The 25,377-nt window shown below is 56.4% G+C and overlaps 1 protein-coding gene across 1 annotated transcript in view; it reads right to left on the bottom strand.

Annotated features, from left to right (window-relative positions):
* Positions 1,296–25,377, bottom strand: part of PARVB (parvin beta) — a 115,175-nt gene continuing 91,093 nt past the window's right edge. Inside the window, exons 9-13 of the mRNA XM_018048881.1 lie at positions 18,001–18,062; positions 15,139–15,207; positions 11,115–11,216; positions 5,658–5,730; positions 1,296–4,447 (exon numbers count right to left, since the gene is read on the bottom strand). Of these exons, the coding sequence (XP_017904370.1) occupies positions 4,371–4,447; positions 5,658–5,730; positions 11,115–11,216; positions 15,139–15,207; positions 18,001–18,062 (383 nt within the window). The 3' untranslated portion in view covers positions 1,296–4,370. The remainder of the gene's footprint in view (positions 4,448–5,657; positions 5,731–11,114; positions 11,217–15,138; positions 15,208–18,000; positions 18,063–25,377) is intronic.

Genomic DNA, 25,377 nt, shown 5'->3' with positions numbered 1-25,377 from the left:
CTCGCTCTCTCTCTCTCCATGGCTGTTGTCCCTGGCCACTCGGACAAGCCTTCAAGGAACGTTCCCGGAACAAGACCAACCAGAAGACCCCTCCTGGGAGATAGGGCACCGTTGCTGGCCTGAAGAACTGTTGCAAGACGAAGCTTTAGCCTCATCAGTATTAAGAGGTAATCCCATCCAAGAAAACCACCAGAAAGACAGACTCGAGGGGCTGGCGAGTCACAGCAGGTTTGTCGCGCTCAGCAGCAGTGGGCCTTTGGAGCTGGGGGAGCCTTCCTGCGTGTCCTGGAATACTGACCAGCCCCCTGGGGCCACACCCACCACCTGCACCTCCCCACCTCCTCCCGTTCCACAACCCAAGCTGTGTCCTCTTGTTGCCAAGTATGAGCGCTGGGGTGGCAGAGAACCACCCTCATCAGTATTTTAGGGAACGGAGCAGTAAATATGGTGACAGTCAGGGGCTTGCTTCCGTGGTAGAGAACCCGCCTGCCAACGCAGAAGACGTGGGTTCGATCCCTGGGTTGGGAAGGTTCCCCTGGAGAAGGAAATGGCAGCCCACTCCAGTATTCTTTCCGGGAAAATCCCATGGTCAGAGGAGCCTGGCGGGGTGCTAGTCCACGTGGTCACGAAGAGTCGGCCACGTCTGAGCGACTGGGCACACGTGCCCTCTGGAAAATCGTGGGTCTGTGACCTCGCCAGCAGTCACGTGGGAACAAAGCCAAACATGAGCTCAGGGCTTTCTCCAAAGCCCAGGATCTTCCCAGCAACAGTCTGTCATTTTCAGCGAGTTTAAATAGTGTTGCTGCCTCACCCCCAGGCTAGAGGCCCCTTTAGTCACTGTTTTAATTCTGACATGGAGAAAAGTCTGAGATACCTGAAGTGCAGATAGCAAGGCCAGCGTGGAAGTGCAAAGATCTGGCCCCATCGGGGGTCACCTCAGGGTCCCTGGTCCCAAAGGGTAGGGAGGGGACCAGGGCCCTGTAGCAGCTCGTGCCACTGGCCGCTGGCATCTCTCGCTCGGGTTTGGAACCAGGCGCCTGGGTAGACTTGCCCACTCCATTCATTAGTGTGACTCAGCCGCTGTGAGCCGCCAGCCTCTGCTCCCGGCCAGGAAACCCTTGGTACAGCACCCCCTCCCCGGGGACCCTTCCCCCTCAGGATGCAAGCTGTCTCCTCCATCATCCATCAGCAGCCCCCCAGGAAGCAGGGCTGCGTTGGCGTCACGGGGCCAGCACCAAGCACGGGGTGGCCCACGCATGACGGCTAAAGGCAGAAAAGAAAGCCCGACACGCAGACAGAGGCAGCGACCTTTATTGGGATAAACCACTGCTCGCCGTCCAGAAAGCCGGCTCCCGCCTCCCACCTGCGGGGCAGGTTGACAACACAGCCAGGGTTTCAGTGGCTTTTATTTAATATCCAGAAATCCAAAGTAAACACTGCTTAAAACAAATCAAGGACACAAAGATACTGGCACACAAATTGGGGAGAGAATGTGGCTGCTTTAAAACAACACAGCTCCTGTGTCACGTCCAGTTAGGACCTCAGGGCACGTGGGGCTCCGGGCTCAGCGCTTCGTGATGCCGTGCTCAAGGGGGAACCAGAGCTGCAAGCAGGCGCCCCAAAACCAGGGGAGGGGAGGGCGTTCAAAAGACAGGCCACCCGGAGAACAATAAGAGGAGGCATGTCACGACCTCTGCCCATCACTGCATGGCTACCGATGACCTTGTTTTCACTTAGTTCCTGTGGATGAAGGTCCCTCTTCGGGGCGAAGGTGGGGAGGTCATTCACTACAAATGGGAATCAGTGGAGGAGGACGGGTTCTAGAACTTTCCTCAGTTAAGGACTGAGAGGGAAGCTTTTGCATTCCAAGGAACTCCCAGCAACTGTCAGAGGAAAGTTGTTTCTGCTGCCCCCTGTGTCCCCAGAAGACGCTGCAGCGTGTGGGCCTCTGCAGCGGGGAGGCCCCGGGCCCTGACACTCGCTTCCTGACAGCTGTTGTCCCCAAGCCACCAGGGACAACAGGCGGGTCCCAAGAGAAGGAATCTAGCCACTGCATAAGTCACCCTTGCTTCGGCCTCAAAACTGCGTCCCAGCCCTCACCCCAATGCGCTCTCAATTCTGGTTCAGTCCAGACAGCAAAGGGAGGAAAGTGATGCGGACGCCCGAGGGGTCACGCACAGGTGGGCGGAAGGCACACCCACGCCTTCACGCCAGTTTGAGAAAAAGTAATTTGGAGACCAGAGGCCACGCTTTGCTGGAGCAGGGCTTTAAAGAGTCAGCATTATGAGATAAAAGTGCCTGTCTATAGCTTTCCCACACATTTATCATTCCTGCTACTCTCCTGCTTGAAACACAAGAGGGCTTGAAGTGGGCTCACTGCCCTGGGAGCTGAACCCCACCACCACCTCCCTCCCCAGAAGAACCAATGCCCCTCACCCCGACCTTCAGGACGTGGAACAGGCCGGGGGAGCTGCCCACCTGGGCTGAAGACCCCAGGCTTCTTTCCAAACCCAGGCCTCCCCTCCTTCACCCCCACCCCCACCCCCGCAGGCCCCCAGGAACTGGCATCGCCTTGCCAGGCCCACGAGTGCCCACGGCAGGTGGAGGGCCTCCGCCTCCCTGGCACCATGGCTCCACATGTGTAATGAGGCAGCACAGAATATTCCAGCCTCGGCTATCTTGTCAGCGTGGATCTTTAATGTCACTGCCTCCCGCAGGAGACGCTGTAATGCCGTTTTAATTATTTCTTTCCCCTGCTGGGTAACCTCCTCCATCAAATTGGCTATTCTGAACCCAGCCCCAGGCTGGCAGCCGCCCGAGCCCAGGTAGAACAGGCAGCTGTTCTTTAAGTCCTGAGCACTGGTACGCAATGTAATATTAACGACGTGCTCAACAGCTCCAACCTACAGCGGGGAAGGCGAATATCACAGAAGAGAAAGCCCCATGTTGCCGGGGTACTGAGCAAACTCGGGGGTCCAGGTGTCATGAAAACCCCGGCTCTGCAGGGAGGTGGGGGTGGGGGTGACCTAGCGGAAGACCCACCTGAGACCCAGCCTAGGGGTGCCCCTTTCTCTCCCGAGATGAGGCGGGCGAGGGGTGAAGAGCACACAAATGAGGAACCGCATTTCCTTTGACAGGGTGCCCCAAGGATGCCACAGGCTGCAGAAAGCTGGGACTCGCGGAGGACAGAGGTGAACACTTCACCTCCCCTCTTGTGGGCTGAGCTGTGGCCCACCTGACCCACATATTGAAGTCCTAACCCCCAGGACCTCAGCAGGTGATGGTATTTGGGGACAGGGGTCTTCGCAGAGGTAATTAAGGTACTATGAGGTCATTAGGGTCCACCCCAATCCGTTCTGCCTGGTGTCCTTATGAGAGATGAGACGCAGACTCACAGACGGGGGGAAGTGTAGGAAGCGAGGGAAGACGGTGCCCGTCCACAAGCCCAGAAGGCTCCAAAGGCACCAGCTCCGCTGACACCACCATCTCGACTTCCAGCCTCTAGAGCTGAGACACTGAGCGTCCGTGCCCTAACCCAGCCCCCAACCCGCGGCACTCTGTTACGGCAGCCCCTGCAAACGGAAACACCTGCTTTATAAAGCTTTTTGGAAAGGCATCCATCCTCAAACAGGGCCTCTGGGATTGGAGACTTCCCAGCGGAGCTGTCTCCAGCTGCCTTTTAGAGCCAGCTCCGACACAGCCCACTCAGCCGCAGCAAGAGGTGAAGAAACGCCTCAGAAACTCTTCCTCCTACAGACCGTGGCCGCTGGGTCTGCTGGGTCCCAGATGTCTGCGCAAAAGCGAAATGCAAGCCGCACGGGGCAGACAAGGAGTAAGGATGTGACTGGACACGCCGTCACAGCCGAGGCTTCCAGGAGCTCCGAGGGAATTTTTTTTTCAAACTGCAAAATGCTTTTTTGTAAAAAGGCCTGGCTGCCCAGGAGAGTCCTGCCCAGGAGATGCCACCAGGAGAGTCGAGCCATCGCCCCTGCTACAACGCTGCAGTGTGTTTCTGATGACTTGTGATCACTGACGGCTGTCAGCTGGAACGCCAGGCACCCTGCCCCCACCTCCCAGGGGCTGAGGGTCGGGGTTCTGGATTTTTTTCTTTTCCATCTTTTGATCAACAGTTGACTTGGCCCCCTGTGGCACTCCAGGTGAGGCGAGGCTGCAAACTTGAAAAGCACTGGTGTTTGGAACCTGCATTTCTAGGGATGCTGCCCACTGTGGAATTTACAAGGAAAGGAGGTGAAGAAAATCTACCAGAAAAAAAAAGCGGGGTGGGGTGGGGAGCAACCACGGGCTGGGAGGGGAGGCCGGGGCACCTCCCGAAGCGCAGTCCCCGCTGAGGTCACTGCGGCTCCTCGCCGTCACTCCAGGTGCTTGTACTTGGTGAACAGGTTGTAAAGAACCCGCAGGGTGGATTTGAGGTCCAGGTTCACCACATCTGCAGAAGGAAAACAGAGAAACCACTGTGGGTGAGGGAAGGTGCCCCAAGTCCTGGTGCCAACACCCGGGAGACGCGGGGGCACCCTCTACGACCCCCGCAGAGCACTCTTACTGTCCCCGCCACTCACAGGCCACTTCCCGAGCCCATGGCTGCCACCCCGCAGATGAGCACTGGAATGGCGAGGATTCTCCTTCATCCCTTCCAGGATGGGACCAGACAAGTCTGCGTGGTAGGGGGTCTAGGACAGCCAAGGACACGTACTGGGGACCGCAGGCCATCCTGCGGGCCTCCTGGGACAGGGAGGGTGGGAGCCGTGGTCCTACTCCCTCGAGGTCAGGACCAAGGTGTGGCCCAGGAAGTCCAAGCACCTTGTTTGGTGGGAAGGGGCTCTGTCCCCCTGGGGGTCCAGGCACCTGGTTCTGCTCCTCCCTTGCTCTCTGAGCTCCAACAAGGGCTTGGGGAGGGCTGCGGTCATGGGTCACGGGACAGAGTTCCTGTCCTCGGATCGGTGTTCGGCAGTGACTGCTGAGCCTCCCAGGGGGTGTGGGTGGAGGGTAACGAGAACACTCCACCCAGGATCCAAGCTGTCACTGCCAGGCGGGGATCCAGAAGCACTGGCGCCACCTGAAAACTTGTTATAATCGGGTCTTGGAGGGCCCGGTCCACAGCCCCTGAACTGGAAGATGCTTTGAGAAGCACCCCCCACCCCACTCACCCACCCCAGGGCTTCAGTTGTTCGCTCAAGTTAAGAGATTCCTGGTAGAGGTCACGTAACCCAGGGGTCAGGTGCGGCAGGGAGGGGGCCTCTCGCCGGTGATCTGCTGGCCTCCACAGCCATTCAGATCTCACAGGCCTTGACCGAGCCGCACCCCTGCTCACAGGCGCCACCGGGCCATCAGGACAGCGACCTGACAGGCATTAAACTGCAGCCAACCTTGAATATTGTCTCAAGATATGAAGCAGCATCTCCAGTCTGAGCAAGGGAACCTGGTGGGCAATTGAACCCTGAGCCCGTGGGGCAGAGGCCGCATCCTCCAAGTCAAGTGGTTACTGAAGAACCTGCCTTGGTGGCTTCACCAGCACAGGACTCTAGGGCAACAGGGAGCTGGGGTCAGCAGAGCCCCGACTTTGAGCCACACACTTGGGACCTGATGGGAGAGACACGGCTGGTCACCCAGCCCCTCAAAGACCCGGGTCAGGGTGTTACCTTCAGGGCGAGCCTTGGGCTTCTTAAGGCCTCCATCCAGCATCAGCTCAAAGGCAAATGACACGTTGTGGACCTGCCAAGGAAGCCAGAGTTAGCGTCGGGGCTGCAACTGGTCCCAGGCCTGCCCACTGCTCCCCATCTCCATCGATTTTCTTCTAAGGGGATGGAAGCAAGTGTGGACAGGGGCACCTTTGGAATAACTTGGCCCACAAAGACCAGGGGTGCCCAGGGCAAGACAGAGGGTGGGGAGGGGGAGGGGGAGGGGGAGGGGGAGGGGGAGGGAGTCTGCGGAGCGCAACACACACACCAGGTGGGCCTCACTCCCCTTCCCGGGTTGAGGGGGGCCGGGAGACGCAGGGAGGAATGGGCACGAAGCTGCCCCGGGGGCTGGGAGTCCCCAGGCTCCGACACGCACTCATGAAGACAAGTGACAGCAGCTTCCTTTCACAGCTGAGGAACCGAGGCTCAAAAAGGGCAAGTGACCTCCCGAAGGCGCCTGGCCCTGGGCCCTGTCTCCAGCACACAGCAGTCACCTGCTATCTGTCAGAAGGGCCTCGAGCCAGCTGAGCGTGACGGCGTGCCCTCGCCAGGGGTATATCGGTAGCCCTGACCCAAAGCAGGTGCCGTGGACCCTGCTGGAGCTGAAGTCAGGCCACCGGTGGATGCTGCACGGCCTGGTCCTGACCCTCGACCTGCTTGATGCCCCGGAAAGGTGGCCACATCTGCACTCAGCCCCCAAGGATGCTCACAGTTTGCTCATTTCTGTTAATGGCTGCTGCAGAGGTTAGACACAGAGCCACCTCTGCTGAGTTTCAAGGCCACCTGAACCATGGAGATACTGGTGATCAACCAAATCACAGCCAGACAGATGTCTGTATCGAGTGAAGGCTGGTGGGGGGCGGGGGAAGGAGGAGGGCAGGGAAACCAAAAAAGTGAAATAAATCACAGATGTCCGAGCTGGAAAGGACTTCAGGGCTCTCCTGTAATCAAACACCCTTTGAACAGTAACATTTTCATGGTTTCCCTGCCAATGAATCAGAAACACGACAAGTTTGCCTGCAAAGTGGTTTAATGACTAACCAGGAAAAAGACACTTGGCAAAATACTCCTCCATTAGTCAAGACCGCGAGAGCTCGGGGCACAGCAGAGAAGCTTCCAGGCCATGGAGGCACTGGGTGGGCAGCGCTCAGAAACATAGAGAAGGCCACCGTCCACTGAGTATCAAACAGGAGCCCGGCCCTGGCATGGGGGACACGCCCCAGAGTGGTGCAGGCCACTCACACCCAGTCCTGGGTGAGCTGCAAATGACCTGAGGCTCGAGGGGAGACAGGACGCAGGCTGTCAGAGTCCCACCTGCAGGGCCTGGAGCCAGCCTGGAGAGAGGGCTGAACCCAGTTGGGCCTTGGAGGAGGGACACGCATGGGAGATGACCGGAGGGTCTTAATCTCCCACTTCCCGAAGGAGGTCCTGGGCAAGACGGGTGAGAACATCTATCATCTGTGCCGAGAGAGTCCCTGGGCTCCGAGAGGCGGGGCCGGGCTTCAGCCCACACAAGTCTGGATCGGAACCTGTGCCCTGCCTCCAGGAGCGTCCTGCCTCTCCTGCCATCCACTGAGATCCGGCTCCCTGATTCATACACACGACAGGCTTGGAGTCGAGACGGAGCCAGGACAGCAAAGAGGGAGAAACAGGGCAACAGTAGGTTAGACCGTCAGCCCAGCGCGGGAACAGACGTCTTCCGTGGCCCCCGGGCTGGCCGGATGCGCCCCCATCACGGGTATGGAGCACAGTCAAGTCCATGAAGCCCCTCCCTGCCCCAAGGAAAGACTGGCTGGCAGGGGGACGGGGGTGTGGGAGGCAGGGAGGTGCAGGGGTCGGGGGAGCATCCTTTCAAGGCCCACCTCTCTACAGCTGCTTGACCCAACCAGTGGTAGGTTTTGAGCAAGGCTTTTCCTCTGCTTTCTTCTCCGTCCGAGGAAACCAGCAGTCAGGAAGCTGCCCCCTTCCCCTTCCATTCTCTCGCAGAGCCAAGCCTTAACCCCACAACCTTGTTGCCCCTGCAGAGAGGTACCCTCGGAGCCTGGCTCCACGGACCTGGCACAAAGAACGGCAAACACCTCCCGACAGGACGTGGGGCCACCTCCTTGACCGTGATCCCTGAGAGTGAGACCCCCCACCCCAGGCCACACTCTGAACCCCAAAGCCCCACACTGCTGCCAGGAGCCAGTCCACGGCAGGATCCCCCAAGTGCTTTCTCTCTGTGATGCAAAGGAGTTTCAAAACACCAGGTGAGGAGAGAGAAGGGTAGAGGGTCTCAGAAAGGAATGGGGTCTCCCGGTTCCACCGCTGCTGACTGTGATCCATCTGCACCCCGAGGACCCCTTTCCTTCCCGGGGACAGGGACTTGGATGAGGAAACAAATGGGAAAGCACCCTGAAACTGCAAAGCCCTTTCTGGGACTTGCTTCCAGGAATAACCTTCAAGTCTCCAGAACACAGGCCACCCCCCAGAGAGAGAAGGACACTGCAGAATCTTCCAGAAGATGACCACAGACCCAAAGTACCCAGCAAAGTGACCAGCACAGAGCAAGGCTCAATGGTGGGCCTCGAACAAGAAGGGTGGGCGGTACCCCTGCCTCTCGGATGCTCGATGGGGCTGTTCAGTTGTTTGCAGGAACCTCAGGGACGGAGACGTCCCATCTCATCTTTCTAAACTCCAATGTGATCGTTTAAAAGCCCGCACCCACGAGGCATCTCGGAGTTTGCTCACTGATCCGTCTTCTGTCTCTGCTACAAGGATTCTCAGTGCCTGGCAGAGTCTAGGGTCCCAAGGATGCTTCGAGAGGGTCTCTCTGCATGTGTCACCACTGCCCGGCCACATTGGAGACGAGGTGCCTGGCCCCGGCTGGAAGTGGGTTCAGGTCTGTGTAGCAGGGAAAGGCCATCATCTGCGAGGTTAGTAAGCCCCACGGCTAATGAGGAACCTCCCAGTGGCACCATGAGGCCATCACTCATGGGGAGGAAGGCAGAGAATCCAGGGGTGGGGCTGGGGGCTAACACGGCTGGAGAAGGACCCTCCAGAATGCCGGCTTCCAGCCAGGAGAGCTCTGGAGGCCCCTGGGCCACCACTGGACCCTACAAGCGTCAACAGTCTCACACCCATGGGATGCTGTCCCCTACAGCAGCCACCCGCCTCCCGCTCAGAGGTGAAGGTGGACAGAACAGGCCTGGGGCCTCCCAGGTCAGAGGGTGATGGACAGAGACGCGTCCCATCTCAGAGGGAAGGGCCACCCCTGCTACTGCACAGAGCCTGTCCCGGAAAGAAGCCCAGCTACAGTCGGCCTGGCTGACTTCACCCTTCTCACCAGCCTTCGTGCTCACTTGAACAAAGAAAAGATCTCTCCAGAACAGTGCTTCTGGAAACTTTCCTGGTGGTTCAGTGGCTAAGACTTCTGGGAACCTCCCTGGTGGTTCAGTGGTTAAGACTTTGCCTACCAGTGCAGGGGACACGGGTTCCAAAGATCCCACATGCCTTGCAGCCAAAAACCCAACACATCAAACAGAAGCAATATTGTAACACATTCCATAAAGACTTTAGAAATGGTCCAGGTCAAAAAACAAACAAACAGAAATCCTTCTGCAGCCAGCCACGTGGGCAGGAAACGCAAGATGAGCTCCGTGACCAAGCTATCTGTCTTCCTGCCTCCTGACCCGCCCCACGCAGCCCCGAGCAGCGCCCCCACCCACTCTATGCACCGAGGGGAACGTGCCAGAACCTCGCTGATCTGCTGTGATCCATCTCAGCGGGCCAGACGGCAGCGACATTTGGCCACGAACAAGCCGTCCTCGAGATGCCAGAAGCAGGCTGATTGGTAAACACTGGCCCGGCTTCCGGATACGTCTCTGGCTGCCGCGCCCGCTCGCCTCGTCTGCCTCCCTGACTCATGGGTCTAGCACTTCGGGAAAATAAAATGACAGATGCTCTCGAGTTCAAGCAATACGGTCAGTCCATGAGCCAGGTTTCTAAAGGCAAGGAACTAAACACTGCTGGGATGGCTGGGCCTGCGGAAGCCCTTGGCAGGAGGCAAACACCCGGTCACAAGAGTGTCCCAAATGTGAGGGCCATGCCCTTTGACCCAAACAATCCTCTCTGAGGATTTTCCTAGAAAACAATCCACAGGAATGGAAACATATATATTTATATTTACATATTCATGATCATGGCATCCAGTCCCATCACTTCATGGCAAATAGATGAGGAAAAAGTGGAAACAATAACAGATTTTATTTTCTTGGGCTCCAAAATCGCTGTGGATGGTGACTGCACAGCCATGAAATTAAAAGACACTTGCTCCTTGGAAAGAAAGCTATGACCAACCAAGACAGGATATTAGAAAGCAGAGACATCATTTTGCCAACAAAGGTCCGTATAGTCAAAGCTATGGTTTTTCCATGTATGGATGTGAGAGTTGGACCGTAAGGAAGGCTGCTGCTGCTAAGTCGCTTCAGTCATGTCCAACTCTGTGCGACCCCATAGTCGGCAGCCCACCAGGCTCCTCCATCCCTGGGAATCTCCAGGCAAGAATACTGGAGTGGGTTGCCGTTTCCTTCTCCAAGGAAGGCTGAGTGCCAAAGAATTGATGCTTTTGAACTGAGGTGTTGGAGAAGACTCTTCAGAGTCCCTTGAACAGCAAGGAGATCAAACCAGTCAATTCTAAAGGAAATCAATCCTGAATATTCATTGGAAGGACTAATGCTGATGCTGAAACTAAAGCTCCAATACTTTGGTCACCAGATGTAAAGAGCTGACTCATCTGAAAAGACCCTGATGCTGGGAAAGATTGAAGGCAAGAGGAGAAGGGGACGACAGAGGATGAGATGGTTGGATGGCATCGCCGACTCAATGAACATGAGCTTGGGCAAGCTCTGGGAGATAGTGAAGGACAGAGAAGCCTGGCATGCTGCAGTCCATGGGGGTCAAACATTCAGACACGACTTAGCGACTGGACAACAACATATTCACAACGATACCTTACTGTTTTAAGAGCCAAAAAGAAGCAAACAAATCGCCCTAGAGTGGCAGACAGGGAGACTGGCATCATAGCTGCTCCACGGGCTTTGTGCAGCCATTGAAGATGGTGTTTAGGAAGCTCATGAAGCAGCAGGCCGACCACGCGGCATGGGAAGGGGAAGGGTTTGCAACTTTACTGACATTCGGCCACAGTCATTAAGACCAGCACCATCCCAGGGAGAGCCCAACGAGAACGTGGCTCGCGACCCCTGGACGCGTTAGGCACTGCCCACGGGGCTCCTTCCTTGCCTGAGGGTCATGTGTCATCACCACACCATTTTCTGGGCAGGCTGGACTTCACAAAGAGTGGCCCAGGGATTCTACACTGCTCACTTGGATGCGCGTGTCCCAGACCACTCCCAGGATGGAGACCGCGCACACACATACCTTCTGATCGAAGCTGTCAGGGGTCAGGTAGAAGTTGTGCAGGGGTACGAAGTAATCTTCCAGGAGCCCCATGAGCAGCACCAGGTACACGCCATCTGCAAACTACAGAGGAACACGCGTGATGTTCTGGGCCGTGCATGGAGTCAGCAAAGGCTCTGCAGCCACTCAAACGGAGGACAAGTGCTTTAGAGTTAAAAAAATAAATCCATCTCTTGTTGAGGAACTCGAGCCTGCAGTCAGGTGAAGGGCCAGGGTGCAAAGTGGGCACTTGAGACTGTATGTGATGACACCAAGTGCGGCCGAGTGGGGAGGACCAGACCACTGACTGTGGGGATCACGCTGGGTCCCACCTCTCTGGGTTGTCGTGGGGACCCTGGGAGGAGGGGGGCAGGGAGCACCAGGCATGCAGGGAGTGCTCCACCTGTGCCAGCAGTGGGCACAGTTAACCCACAGCCTGCAGGGTGCCCTAGGCTTTGGTTTGGGGTTTGCTGCCCTGTTCCGCTCGCTCACTTGGTAAGCTGCCTGGGTGCCTTCTTCTAGAGGCATTCACGGCGGGACAAGGCTTTCCCTGCCCTGGTGATGGAGGGCTTTTGTGTGCACCCAGCATGCAGGTCCATCCTAGCTGGGTCCTAATTGGTAGGCTACAGTCTCTCCCCAGATCCCAGCCCCTCGACCTGCTACATGGCCCAGCAGCACCTCCCACGCACAGGAAGCGGCCAGGAACCCAGATCCAAAGACTTTGTTCTTTGCCTGCGCTCCCCCACTCCCAATAAGCCAGGACAGGGGGCAACTTCTCCTTTTACAGGTAAACCAACGGAGACCAGTGAAGGCAGAGCAACTTGCCCAGGGGGAGGAGAGGACCGAGGCGCAGGAGGCGGGGCCTGATCTCTGGGACATGGACCAGCACTCGGGACGGGGAGGGGGCAGGACCCGCCCGCCCACCCTCCCAGAGGACACCTCCTGCAGATCAAGGACTTGTGACGAGCCCAGCCTCCAGATTCTAAAGCTGTGTGGTCCGATACAGTTTCCACTGGCCACATGTGCCAGCTGAAGATTTTCACAGGCTTTTTAATGATACTGACTTATTTCAAGTTTAAACACGCAGGGAGAAGTTCAGAGAGGTTGAGGAACTGGCTCAGTGCCACAGAGCCAGGAAGCTGCCCCCCAGTCTAAGAGTGGTTTTAAAAAGAAAGGAAAACACACACATACACACACCCAGAGCAAGAACTGGAGCCCAGTTTGCTTAAACTTCCAGGACATCAGAAGTTAAACAATGAACATATTTATGAAAATACTCAGAGTCCTTTGCAACAACAAAAAGAAAAATCTGTATTTTGGGGGCCAGGTATCTCTTTTGGTGGATCACTGGCTCAAAATATTTTTAAGATACGACTTCATGTGTGTTTGCTAAGTCACTCCAGTCGTGTCCAATTCTTTGCTACCTTGTGGATTGCAGCCCGCCAGGCTCCTCTGTCCATGGGACTCTCCAGGCAAGAACACTGGAGTGGGTGGCCACGCCCTCCTCCAGGGGATCTTCCCCACCCAGGGATCGAACCCAGGTCTCTATGTCTTCTGCACTGGCAGGCGGGTTCTTTACCACTAGTACCATTTGGGGAGCCCCATTGCTTCCTACTGTGCAGTGACAGAAAAACATAATGGACACGCAGAGCAAACAGAGATCACTGCAAATTCAAGTTGAGAATTCAGCCTAAGACGTGTGGCTGTTGATACCAGCAGGCAGAGCCATCTGGGCAGTGACCATCAGGGACAGCTGGTGAGGATGTGGGTTCTCACCACCGCCGATGAGAGTTTCAGGTGGGCAAAGCTTCCGGGGCCCTCTGTGTAACTACCCACCTTTGCTCTAAAAACCCCAATTGTAGGAGTTTATCCTGAGGAAGCAGATAAAGGTATAAACAGCTGTGTCCAAAGATACTGGTTGTACAGCTATTTACCAGATGAGGAAATGTCCCATCACAAGGACTGGATTTAATGACACGCAGAATAGGAGGCAGCTGCTAGTGATGCACACAGACAGGCCAGATAACACGAAAGGCATGCAACAAAAACCCACTCACTCACACACAAAGATGCCCACACTATTAAGTAACCCTTTACAAAACAGCTGCTTTGCAAAAAAACAAAACACTGGACCCACAGCCATTTCAAAAAACCCACTCATGCATGCAAACCATCTAGAAAAATGCACACCCAACCATTAACTGCAGTTGGTTACCTCTGGAGAGAATGGTGAAGGAGTTGGGGCAGGGGCAGACTAAAAGGATGGTGCCTTTTCCAATGAGCACACTTCTGGACTGTTAACACATCAAGCCGCAAATAATCAGAGGCTAAACGCGCCATATTAGTAAACTGCTAAAAAAGAAAGAAAGCGTTCTCGCAGATGATGCACAAATAAATATATACGCTAAAAAAGGGACCATTCAGCTTTCAAACATAGAGCGAGCTGCCCGCGAGGAGCCATCAGCGTAGAGAAACGATCTGGAGGAAGCCCCCAGCGCCGTTATTTCTGGGTGAGGGGATTACGCGTGATTTTTATTTGTTTTGCTTATCTGCATTTTCAGACATTTCTACAATGAACCTGAATTACTTTTTTAATTAGAAAAGCAAATGAGAAAAGTTAAAGAAAGAGGAAGGAATGAATGCAATCACCCAGGGGTTTAAGAAGGATCAGCTGCACATTAGAGAAACGGGCACCGAGAACGCGAAAGACGTCAAACTCAAGCACCCAGCTAATCCCGGGGAAATTATATTTTGTCTTTAACGCTTGCCGAGTGCTCAAAACATATTTCCACGCTGCGGCTTTCGCTCTGAGTGGGGGTGGGGAGGTATACTTTCTATACTTGCGGCGGAAGAAATATGTGGTGTGTATTCACTGGAGGGACGCCAGCCAGCATTTGCTGGCCAAGCACTAAGGGTAGGACGGCCACAGACAGCAGAAGCAGAGGCGGCCAGGGATGTCCCTGGTGGTCCAGAGGTTAAGACTCCTTGCTCTCACTGCAGGGGGCTCGGGTTCGATCCCTGGTCGGGGAAATAGATTCCACATGCTGTGCAGGCAAAACAATTTTAGAAAAATTTTAAAAAAAAATTTTTTAAAAAAGGAGCAGAGGCAGAGGCAGCCACACATTCTAGTCTGAGGGACACACACACGCAGAAGCTCTTTGGCGGGGGTGCCGGCACCTTGGAGGGCGCTGTGGTTGAATTGCATCCCTGCACCAAAAAAGACACGGATGCTGGGAAAGATTGAGGGCAGGAGGAGAAGTGGGCAGCAGAGGATGAGATGGTTGGAGGGCATCACTGACTCAATGGACACGAGTGTGAGCAAGCTCCAGGAGTTGGTGATGGACAGGGAAGCCTGGCGTGCTGCAGTCCATGGGGTCACAGAGAGTCGGACACGACTGAGCGACTGAACAATAACAACAACCCAAAAAGATGTGTTGGAATCCTGGCTGCCCCCCAGAACCTGTGAGTGTGAACTTACTTGGAAATGGGGTCTTGGCAGAAGTAAGCTCATTAGGGTGGGCTTTAATCCAACACAATTGCGTTTTTACCAAAAAAGGGGGGAAATTTGAATACAGATCCATGGGAAAGCCAAGATGGAGATAATACATCTGATGACTCAAGAAATGCCCGAAGTTACCAGCAAGCCACCAGGAGCTGGGGGAGGGGCCTGGCACTGACCACCTCCCTGCCCCCCATCCCACCCCCTCCCAGAGCCTCAGAAGGAACAGCCCTGTAGACACCCTGATCTGGGATTTCTGGCTTCCAGAACTGTGAGGTTATATGTGTCGTTTGAGGGGCTTTGTTCCAGAAGCCCCAGGAATTAAAACAGAGGGTTGGGGAGAAGGTCCAGGAGGCTGGGGCTGGGACTATTTCAACTGCCTGATGGACATTCTCTGTATGACGAACACAACGCTGTCTGATTTTGTTCACGGAGCCCACAGAAGATCAGAGAGCTGGCTGAAAACCACACCAGACAAAAGATCCTTCAACCCAGAATATGGCTCACCTGGGTCTCCAGTTCCGTCACCTCCAGATTCAGCTTGTTGAGGTGCTTGTTCACAAATGTGATGAGAGACTGCAAGGCAAAGAGACACGGGAAACGTGAGCACGAGATTCGGCTCCCACATCACGGGCTGACGCGACAAGTGCCATCTCTGGCTCTGTGAGACGTTTCCGTAATCTCCCCTGTTGGCTGGAATGAAAGGCTCGAGTCGAAAATGAAATGTTCTTACAATCACCCCTGGTTTTAATGAGATAAAACCTAAATTCACCCCAGCTGGTAAAGAAACGCACAGCTCTGTCCCCCAGCCCAGGTGCACACGTGATGTGCACACGTACCATACTTAACAACCCTGCAGAAGAGTAATCTGCACCCCCAAGATGGATGTGCCGACTCCTACTCAGGGGGAGATACTTAAATGCTTCAACATAAGCTAGCTGTAGCCTTGAACTACAAAAGATTGAGACAGAAAGGCTGCCCGGGGCCACCTCCGTCAGAGTTTCAGTTGACGAAGAGGCCTCGGAGACTTGCTGAGTCCCGGTGTGTACCTACCCAGGGCCACTGGCTTCTCCTCTCCGGCAAAAGTTTAAAGCCTGTCGCCTGCAACTTGTCTCAGTAATCAAGCCCAACTTTCATAGAAACTCAGTATCAACCCCATCTCTCCCTACCCTGGACATGATGTCTTTTCCTATTCATCTAACCCAAATACACTACGTGCCCAGCACTCTGACTGGTGCTGGGGATGCAAGACAGTAAGTAAGCCAGAGCCCCACTCTGACGTCTGGGGCATGATTTTCCATACACACACCCAAGGGAGGCAATGGGGAATCCAGAGACACAGCAAAGCAGATGAAACGCAAACGCCAGGGGGTGGTGGTGGGGTGTCGATGAGAAGTACGTGGATCCCTGGAAGATGAGGGCACAGGGGAGCATCTCAGCAGGGGGGTAGAGTGGGCAGAGCAGCCACCCAGGCTGTGTATACCTGTGGGAGCCCTCCAGCACTTTCCGGGGGGGCCGGAGGTGGGTGGGATGGGAGAGAGGAGTCGGGTGTGACCTCGGAGGGACCTGGAGAGCTGGACAGGCTCCCCCTGCTTTTATTCTGGGATTCGGGAGACACTAACACAACTCCCAGTGTGGGGGTGGGGAAGGGCCAGGCTGGAAGCAGGAAGGTGTTAGGGAAACAAAAGGATTCTTCCTTGGTCATTGCTGGGATCCCCGAAACACGCCTTCTCAAAGAACGAATCAGATCTACTGCAAGCCAGGGTTTCCCTGGTGGCTCAGCGGTCGAGAATCCACCCGCCAATGCAGGAGAGGGGCGGTTGATCCCTGGGTAGGGAAGATCCCCTGGAGAAGGAAATGGCAACCCACTCCAGTATTCTTGCCTGGAAAATCTCATGGGCAGGGAGGTCTGCCATGCTGCAGGCCGTGGGGTCGCAGAGTCGAACATGACTGAGCTAGTGGACAACAATTTGTGCGTCCACTGAACGGATTCTAGGGGCCGGATGTGGCCGAGGTTGGGGTGGGGGCACTGCTCTGAGGGCCCAGAGTATGTTGCTTGTTATCCAAGGACGCTCAGTAGGCTTTGCCCCAGAAGGCCCACTTCTGCAACATGCTTCAAGAACTAACAATCTCATCATCCCAGCCTGGACCAACATTTTCCAAACGTGAGTTCCACAGGAGTTTAATGTGTTCTATTTATCCCAATATATTTAAAGCAACAGATCTCACTACAGACAAACAAGCTTGGGAAAATGCACCCCACCAAGCCCCCTCTTAGTGAACTGAAAGTCGCTCAGTCGTGTCCGACTCTTTGTGACCCCATGGACTATCCAGTCCATGGAATTCTCCAGGCCAGAATACTGGAGGGGTAGCCTTTCCCTTCTCCAGGGGATCTTCCCAACCCAGGGATCAAACCCAGGTCTCCTGTATTGCAGATGGATTCTTTACCATCTGAGCCAGAAGGGAAGCCCAAGAATGCTGGAGTGGGTAGCCTATCCCTTCTCAGGGGATCTTTCCCACTCAGGAATCGAAACGGGGTCTCCTGCATTGCAGGCAGATTTGTTGCCAGCTGAGCTACCAGGGAAACCCAAGCCCCCTCTTGGAGAACTGCAAAGCATGTCAGCATATTACAGACTCTGAGAAGTCCTGCATGAAGCAACCTGTGTGGGAATACTATCCCAGATCAAGAGCCGTCTGCACAGGGTCGAGGGCTCAGATTTTACAAGCAGAGATCCATCCCACCACTGCCTTCCTGAGCATTCCGCAGGCACTCAAATAACTTGATGTGTACTGAGTCTTGATTCCTCCGGGGGTAGAGAAAGCCATGCACCTGGAAGCTCACCATTCCCCAGCCCCTAACTTCAGACCCTGTTCACGTGATTTCTTCCATCGGAGACTGACCAGCAGGCTGCCGCCCCTTTGCACTCCCAGCTGGGGAGACAGGCCAAATGGAGCTCAGAGCAGCTCTGCCAACAGCGCCTGCTTGTTTACCAGGCACGTCGTGGATGTAGCTTCGCGGTAACGAGGCCAGCACGAGCCAGCAGGCTGACGTGCTGAGAAACATTTCCACATTGAAAAAAAGCCTTGATTCGGAATGAACTGCCCCCCAACGCTGGCGGGGTAATTCACTCCACAGCAGTGGCAGGGAGGGTGGCCAGGAAGATACTCAGGAGCAGAGATGCTGAGTTAAAAAGGTGCTAATTTTATGCACCGCAGTTACGCTTTTGACTATAATTACACTTCAATCCATGTGGCAAACATTTCAGAGATTTCAAACATTTTCCCACCTCCTTCCCAGCACGGAGTTCATGCTGTTAAAAAAAAAAAAGCACCCAGAGATGGAGGGAAACACCCTGACTGAGAACTCACCTTCTTCACAACACTGAGCTTGTCGGGGGCGTGGTCGAAGAGTGTGTCGAAGGCGTCCCGCTCTGCAGAGACACGGAGAAGGGTTTAAGGAGACTTGGGTGCTGCTCTGATCATCCCTGCACATCCCCGGAACCAAGCAGTATCTAATCCCCCGGCATGTTCCACCTGCCTGGAAGCCTTTGCACTCCCGCCAGAGCCAAGAAGCAGGTGCTGACGAGGAGCAAAATCAAGGGAAAGACGCTTTGAAGGGTCCCTTTAACTCAGTTTCTGCCTCTGAACACAGAATACGGGGGAAGCGCTCCTGGTGCCCATCTATCACGTCCTAGTCTCTCTCTGTTTTCCCCACACACCTTATCTTGTCGATACATCTCGTGAATGAACCTGACCACCTCCCCAGGTAGTCGTGGCCGCCACCCCCAAACAGGCCCTCCCCTGGGGATGGTGGCTACAACCTCCTGCTGAATGGGTCCCACTCCTGCACTCTCAACCTCTCCGATCCATTCTCCCTTGAAGGCCCAGTGAGCCCTTTAAAGTTTTGCTGTTCAGTTGCTAAGCTGTGTCCGATTCTTTGGGACCCCGTGGGCTGTGGCACACCAGGCTTCCCACTTTAAAGTGTAAACTGGATCATTTCTTTCCCCCTCCCCACCCCTGCTTTCTTTCTATGAAGAAGGCTGAGCACTGAAGAACTGAAGCTTTTGAACTGTGGTGTTGGAGAAGACTCTTGAGAGTCCCTTGGACTGACTGCAAGGAGATCCAACCAGTCCATTCTAAAGGAGATCAGCCCTGGGTGTTCATTGGAAGGACTGATGCTGAAGCTGAAACTCCAGTACTTTGGCCACCTCATGCGAAGAGTTGACACTGGAAAAGACCCTGATGCTGGGAAAGATTGAAGGTGGAAGGAGAAGAGGATGATAGAGGATGAGATGGTTGCATGGCATCACCGACTCAATGGACATGAGTTTGAGTAAACTCCGGGAGTTGGTGATGGATAGGGATGGATGGCGTGCTGCAGTCCATGGGGTCGCAAAGAGTTGGACATGACTGAGTGACTGAACTGAACTGGACCCCACCCCTGCGGGGACTAAACTCTCCATCACTCTCTCATCACTCTTAGAATAAAATTCTCTCTCTCTCCCATGGGCCCATGGGGTCCACAAGTTCAGCATCACCTCCCAACAGCCCCCCAACCTCACTCCACCCACCGGTTCCTCCCTCTGTCACACGCTCACCACCGGGCCTCTGCACCTGTTCCTCATCAGCCTTGCCTCCTTGAGGTCGTCTGGGGGGCCTTCTACAACCACCTGTCTCTAAAAGAGCACCCCACTTCTACTCTCTGTCCTCTCACCCTGGTGCAACTTTCCTAGCAATTACTCACGGCTGTCAGTAAAGAATCTGCCTGCAAGGCAAGAGACCCGGGTTTAATCCCTGGGTCGGGAAGATCCCCTGAAGGAGGAGATGGCAACCTACTCCAGTATTCTTGCCTGGAGAATCCCATGGACAGAGGAGCCTGGCAGGCTATATAGTCCATGGGGTCGCAAGACTCGGACACTACTGAGCGGCTAAACCACGACCATCACTCTGCGTGAGCACGTTCCATTTTTCCTTCTCTGCTGGACTGTCCGCTCCTTGCAGCCCGGGACCACTGTCTCACTTCTTCACTGCACCATCACCGGCTCCAGAACCGTGAAGGGCCCGCAGCCAGTGCTCAGAACAAAGGAAAGGGCCAGGAAATGCTGCTCAGAACCCCTCACCAGCTGCTCTTCCCAGGGTATCCGCCTCTGTGGGAAGATCCCCAGGGCTGGTCAGTGCTCAGAACAAAGGAAAGGGCCAGGAAATCCTGCTCAGAACGCCTCACCAGCTGCTCTTCCCCGGGGTATCCGCCTCTGTGGGAAGATCCACAGGGCTGGAAGGGACCTGTCCCACCACGTCCCAGGGACCCCGACCCACTCTACCTGCCTGCCACTCATGGGCCCAGGCATGCCTCCAAATTACCACAGAATCAACCCCTTCTCTTTCAGTTGTGAGGCCACCAGAGGCTGGGGCGACGTGGCCGTCAGTGGACCAGACTGTCTGGGCCAGGGGCCTGCTTCCAGCCTGACACTGCCATGGCGGGTCACATGGACGCAGATAGAGCCCACTGCCGCCTGGAGCCCAGGCAGGGGGGCGGAGGTCTCAGGGTGGGACCCAGGGCCATGGGGCAGTCGCTGCCAGGATGGAAGGGGTGGGGACGAGGGCATCTGGAGGCCCGGGGACCCCCTTCGGTCCTCAAGGATACCCAGCCCCCCACGGTGCCCGGGGGTGGTCAATGCTCAGAGAACCTCAACCAGCAGAGAGGCCTTCTATCCAAGCTGGGGCTGGGACTCAAACCCCCTGCGTGGAGTCTGGGGGAGGGCTGGGGTAGGAAGAGCCCTGCACCTGTCTGGAGGGGGCTGGAACCCGGAGCTAGAGATGACCCAGGGCCTGCTTCAGGACCACATCAACTGAGAGGGGAGAAATGAGAAAAAGGCAGGTCATGACCGAGGGAGCCAGAGCCTGCGCCTCTCCTGGAGGAAGTATCCCAGCTACTCCCCCGAGGCAGCCCCCAAAGGCAGGCACTCAGCACCCACCGGCCAGGGCCCCCGAAGGCAGCTGGCCCAGCCCAGGTAGCCTCCCCCTTGGCCTTGGGGGCAGGCAGCAGGAAGGAAGGTGAGAGGCAAAGAGGAAGGAGTGTATGCATGGTGTGTGTGTGCGTGTGGTGTCTACACACATGTGTGCACAGGGGTGAGGCGTGCGTCTGCAGAGGGGCAGCCCGCTTTTTTCACCTAAAGGCCACCGAAAGGCCCGACCCTGCAGGCTTTCCTCCCCTAGCTTCTCTACTGCTGCGGCTGTGAATTATTTTTATAATCATCTAAGTCCGATTGTGCTCAACAAGACAGTCTGCTAAGAGGGAGGGGAGAGAAAAAAAAGCTAAATCTTCACAAAGCAAAACACAAACTTTAAATGCAGCTTAAGAAAACCCCCAGGAGCAGAACAGCCTTGACGTCAGCCGGGTATATTTAGCCGAGCCACCGCTGGGCCAGCAGAGGCAGGGCAGCAGGGGGGCCATCGCGGGGCCTGGAAGCCGGGGCCCCCACGCCCGCTCGCCTGCACCTGGGGGGGCGGATGGCGTCACGGCCGAGGCCTGGGGAATGACAGCTAATCTGGCCTGGGGAGAGCCTGGGGCCCGTGACTTAGGCAAAGCGTCTCGCTCCATGAGGTGGGGGTGAAAACAGACCCCGGCTCACCACCGGTGTTAAGGATTAAGCGAGGTGATGAATCAAGGGCTTCCCAAGTGGCGCTGGTGGTAAAGAACCCGAATGCCGATGCAGGAGACGTAAGAGACGTGGGCTCGAGCCCTGGGTCGGGAAGAGCCCCTGGAGGAGGGCATGGCAACCCACTCCAGTGTTCTTGCTTGGAGAATCCCATGGACAGAGGACCCTGGCTGGGGGGCTACAATCCATAGAGTCGCAAAGAGACGGACACGGCTGAAGCGACTTAGCACCCAGCACGCACAGAGAAACGGACTTCCCTGGTGGCTCAGACGGTAAAGCATCTGCCTGCAATGAGGGAGACCCGGGTTCAATCCCTGGGTTGGGAAGATCTCCTGGAGAAGGAAATGGCAACCCACTCCAGGATTCTTGCCTGGAAGGTCCCACGGATGGAGGAGCCTGGCAGGCTACGGTCCTTGGGGTCGCAAAGAGTTGGACGTGACTGAGCAACTTCACTTTCACTTTCACGCACAGAGTATAAGGGGAGAAGCGAGCGTGCCGCTGATGTCCTCTCGTCCTGCCCCCACCCTGACCTCCCCATAGGCTCTGGGGACAGTCACAAGGATGCATGAACAGGGGGCAGCCCCGCCCCCGGGAAGGGCACAGGCAGTCCAAGGATGGGTACCAATAAAGCCGGAAAGACGCAGGAAGCGGCTGCAGCAGCCAGGGCCTCAGGGTCCACCCAAGTTCAACTTCCAAAGATGCTTAGCTCACTCCAGAAGAAGCGGGCCCTGTCTGAGTCTACATTCTTGAAATCGGAAGGTCTATCCAAAAGTCCTGACTTTCTGGCTTCTTTTGAAGAAAATACAGGAGCCGAGGCAAGAGTGAACCTCCATTCGCCCCCCCTCACTCCCAGCATTGACGAGCCCCCGTGGAAGTGGGGGCAGACTCCCCTGTTCGCCCCCAGGCACCAGCACTCCCCGCCACACACAGCACAGAGGTGGGGGGGGTGGGGGGGGCGCTGCCCTTCATCATTCAGTATTCTCACCACTTGCCTCTTTCGTGTGACCCATCTGATCCCTGGGGGCCCGGAGCCTGGGGCCGTGGACACAGGCCCGGGGTTGGAGGAGCCCTCATGTTTGAGTCCAGGCTCGCTGGGGCAAGAAGAGGAGGGTGTTCTGGGCAGAGGGAACAGAGAGCCAGGAGTGGGTTCCAGATGGCCTGGGTGGGTGGGGGTCGGGGCTAAGAGGGCTGGGTCCCTCAAGGGTTAAAGGAGTGGTTGGAGGGCAGAGACCAGGAATGAGGCTGCAGCGTCGGGAGCAATGGGGAGATGTGAAGGGGCGAGCCCAGGGGCTACAAGGAGTCCTGAAAGGAAAGGAAGAAAGCTTCTCCATCCTTCTCTCCAACTTCCTGAAGCCTGGGAGGGGGAGGGGCGCCTGCGGAGGACAGGCAGCCAGCAAGCCCGTTACCATGGAGACAGGGCTGCAGCTCCCCAGCTCCCCCGGGGAGAGAAGGGCCTCCCATCCACCCCAGCCGGGACAGCAGAGCCTGAAGGAGGCGGGTGGGGGGTCCCAGGGGAGGTGCAGAGTGCCCTCCCACCCCCCACCTCGCTCAGGGTGCTAAGGTAAGAAACTGAGGCCAAGAACTGGGCTCCCTGTGAAGCCTGCACCACCCCCGTGCCCTGCCCCAGGGCAGACACAAGCCAAGGAGGGTCTGCCTGGTGTTCTGGTGCTCCTGGAACGTGTGTGGTCCAGGGCTGGGGATGCACGCAGGGGACACACGCCCCGGCCCACAGGAGGCTCACAGCTCAAGGCACGTGTGCATGCTCAGTCGCGTCCCATTCTGTGACCCCCACGGACCAGAGCCCGCCAGGCTCCTCTGTCTGTGGGATTCTCCAGGCCAGAATCCTGGAGGGGGTTGCCATTTCCTCCTCCAGGGGAGCCTCCCGACCCAGGGATCGAACTCGCGCCTCTGACATCGGCAGGTGGATCCTTTATCACTGGGCCAACTGAGAAGTCCGCAACTCAAGGAGCCACGTGCCAAGGGAAAGAGAGCAGGGCCAAGCGGGCGTCCCTGACTGTCCAGGCGCCCCCATGCCTGTCAGGCATGGAGCAAAAGCGTTCCCAGCGAGCAAAGAAGTGAGTAAAGAGATAATGGAGGGGAGGGGTCAGAGGACAGGCAGCGATTCGGGCAGGGGCATCAAGGAGGGCCTCCTGGAGGAGGTGAGCCATGAGGGAATCTAGACGGGGAGCGTTTCAGGCCGAGGGTACTGCGCGTACAAGAGCCGGAAGGGGAGTGCGGGGTGGGGGCTGCTGAGGGTACAAAGGAGGGGGCCAGAAGGCCAGAGCAGAGAAGAGGGGTGTCCAGAGGGTGGTCGAAGGGGGCCTTGGAAGCGCCTGCAAGGGCTGCAAGGCTTTAGCTTTCGGCAAACTGGGGGTGAGTGGAGGGAGGGGTTAAGGAGTGCAGAGGAGCCAACTCGAGGGGCCAGTGGGGGCAGGTGATGGGGTCTCAGGGCCGCAGGGCTCCCACGGGACACGGGCTGGCGGAAGCTGCTGCCTGTCGGGGTAACCAGGAGACCTGGGGACCTGCGTCAGCAGGAGCCGGAGCCGGGGCGGGTGAGTTGCCTGTCACCCACCAATGGCCTGTTTTGCATTTCAGGAGCATGGGTGGCCCCGGACCTAACAAGGGTGACGACTCCAGGCTCCTCGGCCTCTCAGGTGCTATGGTGCACCCCCCGCCACGCTCAGCCATCTCTGGGGACTTTCAGCCGCCATCCAGTCCACCCGACCCCAGAGCGCCCCTTCTCAGGGCTGCCGGGGCCTTCCTGACTGAGCATCTAGCCCCTTCTAGCATGGGAGGCGGCACGCAGGCCCCAGCGGAGCTGATCCCCCCTGAAGTTCCCCAACTAGTCCAGGCCCGCGAGTCCTGTGCCCCACACGGAAGTGAAAACACACAGGAAGCCAAGGCAACACTTGAGGCTGCTCGGAGGGCCCCACTTGAGCCACCTCTGCCCTCGACAAGCCCACTGGCCCTGAGCCCCTCCTGTCGAAGGGACACGGAGGGGACGGCAGGGTGCCCTGCGCCCAGCCCCTCCCCCGCACACCCAGGGCAGGGCCAGGTGCCCCCACACCGGCCTTGCAGCTGCACTCACCACCCTATTCTGCGGCCTCAGCAACTGAACACAGAAGGATTCCTTTTCACTCCCTTTTTTAAAAATGTTTTTTAATAATATAGACATTAAAAAGAACTCCACTGCTACTTAAAAAAAAAAAACTGAAGACTGAATTTCCCCAGCACAGCTCAAGGACTACTTAAGGACACTTAAGGACATATAATTGCTGCATTTTCTCTGGTTCAAGACCTCTGGGAACTGAAGAGCCGCTCGTCCTCTTTGTACCCAAGTGGCAGGGGTACCTCTGGTCCCCATAATCACCGTGAGGCCACAGAGGCCAAGCCCGGGGGTGCCCCCGAGGCGCACCCCTCACCCCGAGGCCCCCACCCGCAGCTAGGGACAAGCTCCCGTGGCCAGCTCACAAGGCACTCAGGAAACTTCTATTTGGTCTCTATTTTCCTCCTAACATCTATACTCCCCTCTCTGCTTGCTGGAGAACACGGCATTTGGGGAGTGCTGAGGGCTTCTTGATTTGAAATATCACCAAAGCGAGGAGCCTGGCTCCAGCTGCCTCTGGCTGTGACTGAGACCTGTGGGCTTCCCCTCCTGGAGGGATGAAACGCTGCCATGAGCTGCCCTTGCACCTGCCACCCCTCGCTGAGATGAAGATGGGATGGTGGGGCTTTCATGGGGCAGGGGACAGCTCTAAGGGAACAGCCACTGAAAACCAACAGAGAAAGAGTCGGGCCCTGAGGCAAGCAGAATGAACGTCTGTTATCTCACAAAATCCACCAACAGCCCTGAGGACCCATTTCACAGATGGGGAACAGTGGAGTGAAGGAGGAGGCCAAAGGTCACCCAGCTGCGACCGCAGTCAATGCTGCCTGACTCTAAGGTCTGTTAAGCCGGAGATTTTAAGGTGGAAAGCTATGTATGAAAGCACATCCCAGGACTTCCCTGGTGGTCCAGTGGCTAAGACTCTGCCCTCCCAATGCAGGGGGCTCCAATTCCACCCCTGGTCAGAGATCGAGGTCCTGC

This window comes from Capra hircus, chromosome 5 (assembly GCF_001704415.2).
Source record: "Capra hircus breed San Clemente chromosome 5, ASM170441v1, whole genome shotgun sequence".
Classification (NCBI taxonomy): Eukaryota; Metazoa; Chordata; class Mammalia; order Artiodactyla; family Bovidae; genus Capra; species Capra hircus.
The sequence above is the reverse complement of the archived record's forward strand: the minus strand, read 5'-3'. Positions and strand labels throughout refer to the sequence as shown.